Source organism: Tarenaya hassleriana, unplaced genomic scaffold (genome assembly GCF_000463585.1).
Source record: "Tarenaya hassleriana unplaced genomic scaffold, ASM46358v1 Cleome22, whole genome shotgun sequence".
In the NCBI taxonomy this organism is placed as follows: Eukaryota; Viridiplantae; Streptophyta; class Magnoliopsida; order Brassicales; family Cleomaceae; genus Tarenaya; species Tarenaya hassleriana.
Window position 1 is genome coordinate 1,293,327 of NW_010965541.1, and position 11,582 is coordinate 1,304,908.

General features: G+C 35.1%; 2 protein-coding genes across 3 annotated transcripts; both read right to left on the minus strand.

Annotated features, from left to right (window-relative positions):
- Positions 1 to 396: 396 nt before the first annotated feature.
- Positions 397 to 1,656, minus strand: LOC104814974. The gene is made up of 2 exons (XM_010543238.1): positions 999 to 1,656; positions 397 to 807 (listed from the first exon to the last, which is right to left on the minus strand). Exons 1-2 carry the CDS (start codon positions 1,334 to 1,336, stop codon positions 441 to 443), a joined length of 705 nt encoding a protein of 234 aa, XP_010541540.1. The 5' UTR covers positions 1,337 to 1,656; the 3' UTR covers positions 397 to 440.
- Positions 1,657 to 6,193: 4,537 nt separating this feature from the next.
- Positions 6,194 to 10,307, minus strand: LOC104814975 (cytochrome P450 714A1-like). Of its 2 annotated transcripts, none has more exons than XM_010543239.1 (5): positions 9,874 to 10,307; positions 8,446 to 8,672; positions 8,101 to 8,354; positions 7,174 to 7,543; positions 6,194 to 6,755 (listed from the first exon to the last, which is right to left on the minus strand). In XM_010543239.1, the coding sequence occupies exons 1-5, from the start codon at positions 10,304 to 10,306 to the stop codon at positions 6,312 to 6,314; spliced, it is 1,728 nt and encodes a 575-aa protein (XP_010541541.1). In that variant the 5' UTR covers position 10,307; the 3' UTR covers positions 6,194 to 6,311. The 2 variants fall into 2 exon arrangements, with proteins under 2 accessions (XP_010541541.1, XP_010541542.1); XM_010543240.2 differs by lacking the exon at positions 9,874 to 10,307 and adding an exon at positions 8,932 to 9,851.
- Positions 10,308 to 11,582: the final 1,275 nt, after the last annotated feature.

Here is an 11,582-nt window from a genome sequence, read left to right on the forward strand (position 1 = left end):
TAAATAGTGATGGAGTGTAATTATTTTTTTCCACGTGGCGACACCGTGAAGATATAAAAATATGGGGAGTGATTTGTAAAAACCGGAAGCCGAAGAGGATAAGGGGTATAAATGTCTTTTATACGAGGTAGATAAGAAGGAAGGTGGGACGTACCTATTAATTCACACTAATATTGTTTTCTAATTTTTTAAATTTTAATAAGTAAAAAGAAAACCGATAATGTTGCGAAATAAAAACCTAAAAAAATGAAAAAAAAAAATATATGATAAGAAAACAGATAAGCCATGGAAAAGGACATACACTAGTGTTGTTCTCTTTTTTCTTGGTAGACAAAATAAAATTTTCAATATAGAGAAAAAAAAAACATGAAAATTGGAGCGACGAATTAAAACAAAAAAAAAACTATGGACAAGAAAATCATCATCATCATGGAATTATTTTATTCATCATCGTCGTCGTCATCTTCCTCCTCCTGCAGATCTGAGAGAGCAAAACAGCTCCGTGATTTGAGACCTCTGGTGCTCTTAAACGATGATTTTCTCGGACCCTCTTCGTCGCTGGACGATTTCGCTTCGTCTATCCCGGATTTCAGATCTTCTTCTTCATCCTCGTTTACCGGCAAAAGAGGCATGGATTTAGGGTTCTGCCATGCGTAGAACGATCTCCTCGACCATTTGTTGCAGATCTGTAACCTTCGTCTCTTGTTCAGTGGATTCTCTTGCTTCTCCACTTCTTTCACGCTGCTTATCTCCCCCAGATTCCCGAACGATTTCGATTTCCCTTTGTAATGATTCGATAGCCCTCTCCTGCGTCATAAATCGCATCAGCCCATGGACTTTTCGCCCCAAAAACAATGGCAAAGTAGATCGATTTCTACCAAACAGGCAAAAGCTCGGTGCCTTCTTATGGATGTGAAACCACAAGTTGTGGTGATTAATGGCGGAAATCGTGAAAACGTTGCAGGATAAAAAAAATGAACAAAGATGAACTTCCTCACTTGATGGGGAGAGAATCGTCGAGAGAGCTCAAAGAGCCCAATCCTTGAAGACGTTCCTTTGACGAAACGGTGTCGTCTTCTCCACTGTCGTCGTCATCCTCGCTGTCCCCCGGCGATCCGATCGACGATGAACTCTCCGACGAGTACTCCGCCGTCTGCCCCGACCATATCCCGCTTCCGGGTCGAACCGGAACATCGGTCAGAGAAGACCCGCCGGTGTCGGCGGCAGATGCCATCTCCGGCAGGGGATGCGGCGGTGGAAGAAGGCCGCGATCTCTGACGAACTCGGCCGAGGCGGAGACATCGATGGAGAAAGTGGGTCCCATCATCACCTCCATTTTCTGATCTCCAGATCAAAACCGAGGGAGAATACACAAACAAGACAACAGGACCAAAGAGAGGAACACACAGATTCGTCCGAAGAAATCACGGGTTCTTTTGTTTACCCTTGTCCTCTTCTTCTTCGTCGTCCGCGTTCTCTTCTGGGTTTCGGTCTCATCAAGCGCCCGAAATCTGAATCGGTACTCGATAAGAACTCCGGTGCTCAAACGGTTTCCATCGCCAAGGCACACGACGTAGATGGAGAGAAAGAGATAAGTTTTTTTTCTCTAAAAATGAATTTTTTTTAGTTTCGATTGGGAATTGAAGAGAGAGAGAGAGAGAGGAGGAGAAGAAGAAGAAGAAGATAAAGCCGATGACTGGATTATATATATATATAATCAGTATTGCTATACGTATCCAATACGTATGCGTGTTTTCGGACATGGACAACTGTAAAATAACGCTTCTGTTGTATATTTTAAAGAAATGGAAATAATTATATCCAAAAAAAAGAAATGGAAATAATTTACATTATCTGGTATGGTACGCATTCTTGAAAAATTCCGAATTATTTAATAATATTCTCGCCGATTCCAATGTCTGTCTAGTCATTTTTTCATATTTATTTAGACACAATATGATAAAATAAAATGTAAAAAATACAACTTTTTTACAAACGAGAGATCCATAATCTATGCATTAATAAATCACTTACGACTCAAAAATATGACTCATTCAAAATAATCACGCCGATTGTTAAAAATGATAAAGGAAAGAAAACCATATAATGATATACTAAAATTAGAAAATACAAAACCTACGATTAGGAGAATAAATTCAAATAACTATAAAATTGTGTTTAAGACAACACCATTTTTCAGATAGGTACAAAAACAGATATATTATTTTATATGATTCTTGTAGAATATCAATAATTTGAATTACATTTAACATAATTGATGCGCTTAAAATAAATTAAAATAAAAAAAAGATGCATATCATAGATAGACTAAAAAATGTTATTTATCATTTTTACTTTGAAAGGTGTCTATATTTCCAAACTTATGAGATATATTTGGTTTGTTTACATGTTTATAATTCTATCCCTAACTATACAAGTCGCACCACGGAGTAATTTTATATAGAAAAGCACTTCCATATATATATATATATATATATAACAAAAATGGAAATGATATTGTCAAATTTAGGGGTCGTAGCATCTCTCTTCCCACCAAAAAAAGATTATAGGATCAACATCCAAAGTTTCCAAAAAAAAAAAACTCCATTTTTAGATCCTTTCCGAATTCACAAACATGGTTTGAATTTAGTTCTAATTTCGTGCTCTACAATATTTTTTATAGATATTTAAATCGTTTATAGTAATAGAAGTTTAATATTATTGGGGATTTAAGAAAGATATAGTAAACAAAAAAAAGAAATAAATATTTTGTGAAATTATCCACATAATTAATCACGAGTAAAGATATATAGATACCAAATACTAAATAAGGGTTTGAGTAAAATATATATGGAAACTTCCTCAAGATACATGGTATGGTATTCTTAAATATGAAATGGTGGGTGGGTCACAACCCAAGCCCAAAAGATAAAAAGGAATATTCCATATGGATTTTCCATCTATTTATGGTATTATGTCACTCAAGGCATCACCAGTTTCATCCATATATATATATATATATATGTATGTATATGTCAAATAATACCCAAAAAAAGAAAATCATTTTTGTGCCCACCTCAAAAAAAATGGAATTGAGATTCAGATTTGTATTCGAGTTTTTTTATTTGTTTTAAGTAATTGCATCTATTTAATTTTATATATGATATTGATCTTGGTATGGTTCGGTTTTATTTAAAAAATATTTATTTCAAAAAAATTAATAATTTGATTTTTTAATTGTTTACATTAATTTTGAATTCCAGTAATTTAACTTCAAAACATTATGTAGCTACTTTTTGGATAATGGAATTTGTACAAGGTGACATTTCGTTCAATCCTAAATATTAAAGCCTCATGATTTTTCAAATGTTCAAAAAATGAAATGAAATGAAATGAAATGGATTTAATAGGACCCAATTTGCAAAAAACTATAGGATATAAAAAAATGAAATGAATTATAAGTTTTATAATAAGGTGGGGAAAAAAAAGGGTCAACTAAAGGAGGGAGGGGACCAATGAGATAAGCGAAGGAGCATCTAATCTCCCATCTTCTTCTTCTTCCTCCTCTTATCTCTTTTACACTTCAATTTTTAAATCCAACGTTTTGCTCTCTCTCTCTCTCTCTCTCTCTCTCTCTCTCTCTCTCTCTCTCTCTCTCTCTCTCAATGGCAGTCTTGGCAGAGAATCAGTGTCAGATGTTCACACGCACCTTTCTTTTCTATTTTTCATTTACTTTTTTTTTATTTAATTAGAGGATGTGTTGGTTTGGTTGGCCAAACTTTATAAAAAGAGGAAAATCATGTTTCCACCCACATTATCTTATATTTATTTTTTATTTTATTTTTTAAAATACACGCGAAATCATTCAGATACAACTTTTTTGTATATAAAAAATATCACGTAAATACAGTTCTATAAAAAAGGGTAAATAAATTTTTTTTTATAGAAAAACACTAGTGACATATACACTAGATACAGTTCTCATGTACTGTATCTATATATATATATAGGCTTCCATTCTTTTGTTAATACATCACATATCGACCGACCTCGACTTTGTTCCCGAATAACTCGGGGGCGATGATGCTCTGATGGGCCCATTAGGCCCAATATATTTCATAACGACCCAGCCCAATATAGGCCCACTTCTATTGGTGGTGGTGACCTATGAGGCCTGGTTCAGCGCGCACAACACCACCTATTAATTTTTCTCTGTCAATTAATTTATCATTGTGATGTACCGTTTTTATAAATAGAAAAAAATCTCATAAAAAAAAACACGGAAATCTAAGTGCATGTGATATATAAAAAAGTCCCTAATTAAAAATTTTCCACATATATATTCTTCAATGTTCCAAATTAATACCATGAAACGACGTTAGTTTGCATTGGCATTATTATAAATTCATATCTTTTTTATGTAATTATGAGTTTAGGGGATTATGTCGTTTTAAAATTCAATTTTTTTTTTTATTTTCCATTATGATCATATATAGTAGTATAAAACATACAATTTATTATGATACGCATATAACATAAGAAGACCTTTCCTCCACCCAAATTCCCCAAACTCAGGTTCCGCTATCATCATCTCATACTTCTTAGCAGGTGGAATACATGTCTAATTCGGAAGAATTTGTTGAAGACAACCAACCAACTCCGCCTACATCCACCGACTTAGTTTCTACCACACTCACTATCCATCATTATCAAAAATTCTGTTTCTATTCGGATGAAAAATTAGTGGTAAAAGCGCAACGAATTCTACGCGCTCGTTCCTCCACCGTTGCTACAGCTTAAGATTCTCATTATAATCTTCGCTCTTGTGTTAACATAGTCTTCTTTGATCCTACAGATTTCACACTAGTCGGAAAAGCTCGCAAGAGCAAAGGACTGCTTTAGTATAACTATTGAGTTTCATTTGGTTCCATAGTATTATGAACTTTGCTATCTGTAATTGAGTCTTCCCTATCGTAAAACATTTATATTTATAAGATGTACCGTTAAAACATTTATATTTATAAGATTTACCTTTAACAAAAAAAACACACAATGGGCATACTGTGCTACGTAGGGGTGGCCATTTTAACCGAATAACCGAACCGAACCGAACCGACTAACAGCGGTTCGGTTCGGTTCGGTTATTTGCTTAATAACCGAACGGTTGAGGAAGTTAACTTGCTTAAAAACACACAACGTTGAATAACCGTTCGGGTTCGGTTCGGTTCGGTTAATAACCGAATAACCGCGGTTAACCGAACGGTTATTGAGTTTTTTTAATATTTTAATTTTTACCCTCATTATTATTAGTATTATTTTTTTATACTTCACTTTTAACCTTATATATTTCGCCCAATAAACCATAAAATGTAATGTTTTTAACTTTTATCCTAATTATTGAAGTTTTTAGATTTTGTTATAATTTTATTACATGATTAATTATTTTGTGCATTTATTTGAATAGATATTTTGAAGTTTATGTAGGATTAATAATTTTTTTTTTCAAAATATATCATAACCAAACCGAACCGATCTAAAACCGAACCGAATGAACCGGAAAATATAACCGTTTGGTCATAATTTTATTATGCAAAAACCGAATCGAAACCGAACTGAACCGAACCGATTAAATCTATATAACCGTTTGGGTATGATTTTTTTATAATCGAAATAACCGAACCCGAAAATGGCCACCCCTTGCTACGTACGTACACCAATTTTGACAAAACACATTGTCCATATATCCATTAGGTATTAGAAAATTTACTCCCCACAATAATTCATGCAAAGTTTGTTAAGGATCGAAGTTTCATATACAAAAACCTTAATGTTGTAAAATGTTATATTTATATTTATTTCAATTTTAACATTTTTAAAATATAAATAGAAACTCAATATTAACATCAAATATATATATTTCAATAATTCACAAATAGTAAACATGTAATTGGGAATTAATTAATCAATAGTAAAAACATTAATCGGGAGTCGTGTGTTGAAAATTTGCGTCCAAGTTTAATTCGATATATGTCATTCTCGGTATGTTAACATAACATGAGAACATTGTGAAGTGTAATAATGAAAACATTGAGAGTTTTGATACAAAATACAAAATTTTCTTATAAATGGAAACCGCCAATTATTTTACAGCTTCATAATAGAGTTCCTATATTTCACCACACGCCACACAACTTACAACTTTTTTCGTACAAAAAAACCTAGCTATTCATAATTGAAAAATAAAATACCTTAATATATATCAAAGTTGTAGTACCAAAGAGTTTTTTTTTTTTTTTTTTGTGTAACTTGATTTAACTTCCTAGGTTAGGATTCGGCCGACTAACCCGGAGGAGAACGCCGTGCTGTGGTTCAACGAGCATTCGAAACACGGGAGAATGTCGATAAGAAGGAGAGAGAGTGAAGCTAAACCTCGAGACAAGAAGTGATATAAGAACTTTGAGTTCAACCATTCCTAGGTTCTTGCCCAAACAAAGCCTTGTCCCGAGGCCGAAAGGGGCGAAGGCATGAGGGTGTTTACACGCTCTAGAGACGCCTTCTTGAAACCTCTCGGGTCTAAACTCGTTTGCATCGTCTCCCCATATCTCGGGATCTCGGTGAAGAGTCGGGATCAGTGTCCAGATGCACACTCCCTTTGGTACGACGAGGCTTCCCAGTCGTGTGTCCGCTAAAGCCTCTCTTGATACAAACGCTGCCGGTGGATACAGCCTTAACGTTTCTTGTATCACCATCGTCACCTGTTTAATTATTGCAACATAATATATCATTATATATAATAAAGTCTACTGTTGTATAATTTGAAACATGTTTGAAGAATTATGTTATCACGTCATCACATATTCACATGCTTTATGAATCAAATCCATATATATGGTAGAGATGCAAGGTGGTCATGAGACTGTCCATATATATGAAGCAAGCAGGACTATTCATGAAAACATAGATGTACGCCTACATAGATTTTTTGAGATGGGCAATGCATATATATATATATATAGGCATTTGCTTCATGCGGATCTTTATATATATAGTAGAGATGCAATAATATGCGGGTATGAAAACGGTCCATATGAAGCAGGCATGTACTATTCATGAAAAAACATAAAATATTGCAGTGCATGCACGAATATATAGATTTTGAGCATATACACATACCGTTTTGAGATGGGCGATGGATTCTGCATCAGGGATACCATTCTCACATGTACGGAACACCTCCTCTCTTATAAGATTCTGCCAGTTAGGGTTTAGAGCGAGAAGCATGAGGCACCAAGACGCGGCGACTGCGGTGGTTTCATGGCCGGCGAAGTAGATGTTCTTGCAGTTGTCCACTACGAAACTCTTGTAAGAGATCTCGTTTCCGGTCGTGTCCCCCGCTTCACCGCACGCGCCTTCGAGTATCAGTTGCATGAGATCCTTTTCATGCACGTGTTCTTTCTCTCTCCTCTGCACAGTCTCCCATATCAAAGACTCCACTCTTTTCCCCAGTTCCTTGGATTTCTTGCTTCCAAACACTGCCATGTCACTGCAACAAATTGCGTTATATTATGTATAGAATGTGTATACAAACACGCATTTGATAAAAACTTGTCATCTTCTTTTTTTTTTATATATATATATATCACCTGAAACTAGGAGTGGACGAACAGGTAAGTTTAGTTATGATTAATTCGGATTCGTTTATTTTCCGATTTTAAAAATTTATAACCAAATAATTATTTAATTTTAATTAGTTCGGTTTGGTTATGATAGCAGATGAAACAAATTTTGAAACATTATTGATGAAAAAATTTAAAAACCTCACTTTATATGTAAAAACCATAATTATAAAACAATACCTGATTATGCTAATTTCTATATAGATACACATATTGCATGTTAACCGGTGAGACACGGACAAGCAAAAGGTTATTCGGATGATTCGATCTATGGTTAATTCAGATCCGGTTATTTTGGATTTCAAAAATTTATAACCAAACGGTTATTTATTTAATTTTAATCGATTCCATTCGGTTCATATATAAATCGGTTGAACTCGGTTCGGTTTTCAAATAACCGAACCGTTTGCCCAAGCCTGCCTACCTGAAACCGTCGAGACCGAAGAGGATGCCTTTTCGAGTGACAGCCTTCTGGAGAGACCTGAGCTTTGAGAAAATCTCTTTGCCCCTTGCGAAAGAAGTTCCGAAACAAGCCCTCGAGATCACATCGGCTGAAACTTCTCTAAGCTCCTCGTCGACTCTTATCTCACTCCACATGCCCTCGCTTGCGACCATCATCGTCTCCTCCCATCTCTTCAGCATCGGCATTGTCGATTCCACTATCAACCCCACCATTCCCTTCACGCCAAACCCAAAACACGATCATATAAAACCCTAATATCGGATTTGCATACGTTATATATATATATATGTATTTGTGTGTGTATACCTTGACTTTGTTCATGAAGAACTCGGGGGCAATGATGCGGCGTTGATATGCCCAGTGAGGTCCATTGGAGGTGATAACGCCTCGACCCAATATAGGCCTAAGTTTCTCGGCGACGTAGGAGACCTTACCGAGACTCAACGTGTTGGTGACGTTAAGCTCCTTCACTAGCTCCGGGTCGTTCATGTACAAGTGCTGTCTCAACCCCGTCGAGTACGTGTACACCCTCCCTAATTCGTATATACATATATATTCACACGATATAAACTTATTTAGTAAATTATGTACGTAATCCCAAAACTCATAAAACGAACAGCAAATAGTGGCAGCTTAAATATGATGGAATCTGTAACCGTCGAAATAGAATGAATGACGTCGGAATAAATAATCGTATATATATATATATATATATATGTATGTATGTATGTATCATGTATGTATATCATGAAGACATGATGCTTGTTGATTCGAAGGCGGTCTTTGACCAACCGTTGAAATAATGCATATGGTGCTGGATACAGTAGAATACGACCCTCGGCGAATGTTCTGCGAACATGTCTAATCGAACTTCAATTGAAAATGGTCCTCTTCATAACGACCTTATATATATATATATGTACATATATATATATATAGAGAGAGAGAGAGAGAGGACAACATATTCATCAATTGCCACCAACCAAAGGAGAAAAGGAGAGAGAAACATCTAGCCTATTATATGCATTTGGACAAACTATCTTATCTTGATTAATGTCTTGAATTATTGATGTGTCGTTTGACGTCTCATAACATATTTAGTATTAGAAACATTCGGATCTCTAACCCAGCAAGCAACCACTATTTTTGTACTTTAGAAACTTTAATAAACTATGACCATAATTGAACGGTATACCTAATAAATTAGCAAATTATTATATATTTGCGGGTCCAATAATTATGACAACTTCGTGTATTTTATCCTTTTTATATACCAAGTACAACTTGTTTTATCATTTTGTTGGGCCGTTTAATTAAAACTTATTTTATTTCGGAAAGCTGACCTAATAAACTATTGTTGCATCAGCTAATCTGTTTATAAAGCTGACCTAAATTAACACCCTGTTTCTATGTACAAGAGAAAATCAAAGTAACACCATGTACACTTCTATACACGTACACATACGTATACGTAATTATATGTATATGCATTATGTATGTGTAGACGACATACAAATTAAATACCGAATATCATTTCAGATATATACCAGTAATCCCCCATAGGAAGAGAAGATGGAATAAATTTAGTGATCCTTGATTATTAAATACCTATAATCGCTTTCTTCAAAAATTCATATATACGTGCATTTATTTTATAATCAACTTATAAATCTAATAGCGAACTCCTAGTAACAATTTGCGTACGTACGAGATGAAATCAAGAGAGAAACCGACCGTATTGTTTTCGCCAGTGTTCGAAGTAAGGAAAGATGGAAGAAGTATAGTCGTGTCCGATGATGTCGGAATGAGTCGTGGAGACGATGTTCTCCGACTGAATTCTCTTCATCTCCGCCGCGTTGCCGTGGAAAATCGCCGGAGAAGGTCCCCTCACGCCTTGCCTCTCCAATCTCCGCCGTGCCCTCCGCTGCTCCGCCACTGCTCCGCCGTACAGACGAAACCCTAATCCTATTACGCTCACCATCGCTATCAAGCAAATGCTTTTGATCGCTTCAAACATCAAACCCTCCATTTTTTTTCCTTTTGTGAGTTGTAAGATCCTCTCTTCTCCTATATAGATAGATATGAGACTTGTAATAATGGAGGAGTAGTTCGCTGTTGACGAAAGAGTGATGTCACATACATACGTGTATCTACACATACAGTCCATATGTCTACCTATGTGGGCACTTCTCCCGCGCTTGGTCCATACATGAACCATGCATTCATCAAAATGACTAATAATTTATCTTTTAGATATAATATAACGTTAACGTGAATATATATATATATGTGTGTGTATATATATATATAACTAGAATTGGGGTGTTACATATATGCTCATGCACAGAATAGCCTCATTATCTCGCATTAATTATTTTATCAAATTCTATGGAACTTACATATAGAATCCAAGAAAATTTTATTTTTTAATGTCTATGTCAATATATTATAAACTTTTACGAAATCATGCTAGCTAATACTTTTGTGAAATCTAAAGTGTTTTCGCACGGACATTTGATCGGTCTTATCACAATTTTCAATTCAAAAAAAGAAAAGAAAAAAAAATATGGTTAGGTAGCAAATAACCTAACGTTAGCATGTAAAGAGACGTTAAGAAATGATACATTATTAATTGGGTGTGGTCTAATTAAATATTTATATCACTCTCTCTATATATATACAGATATATCTTTGTAACAATATTATCTATATTAGGGCAATATAATACAAAATGCAAAAGAGAAGTTGACGTAATTCGTTGAAAATGTGAAAAAGAGACGATACATTTATTATTATTCTTTTTTTTTTTCTAATGAGGGAAATATCTACAAGCTTAAGGATGCACATCGAAGAGGTCCCTCGTCTTGTGTGAAGAACGACGCTGACGCTTGGACCGACTCCCTAGAGATGTATATAGATAAGGAATCTAGCTAGCGCTTCCGTGATGGAAAATAATTATATCTATAATTTGATGAACTAAGACTCGGCACGAGTCGGGTATCCTGAGTTTTTTGGGTATCCGGACTTCGTCTTCGTCTTTGCGGGTTTTGAAAAAATATTATCTCGTTTTCGTTTTCGTGAAATCTGAGTATCCGTGATTCGGATACCCGTCGCTGAACTCGATTATCCGAGAGTATTCGAATCCGTCCAATTCTTTAGAAAATATTGACTTTTGTTGACTTTAAGGGTATTTTAGTAATTTAATATAAAAATATTTTTAATAATTATCATAAATATATCAAAATATCAGGGATATAATTATCATTTTATTCGTATCCGGGTACCCGAGGATACCCGTCGCCGTTCAAATAAAACCCAGACTCGAATCCGCAATCCATATTTTTGGTTTCATCAAACCCGTTTTCGTCTTCGTTATATAAAGGGTACCCGTGAGTAGGGGTGGGCATTTCGGAAAACGGTTCGAGTTGGGGACGGGAATGGAT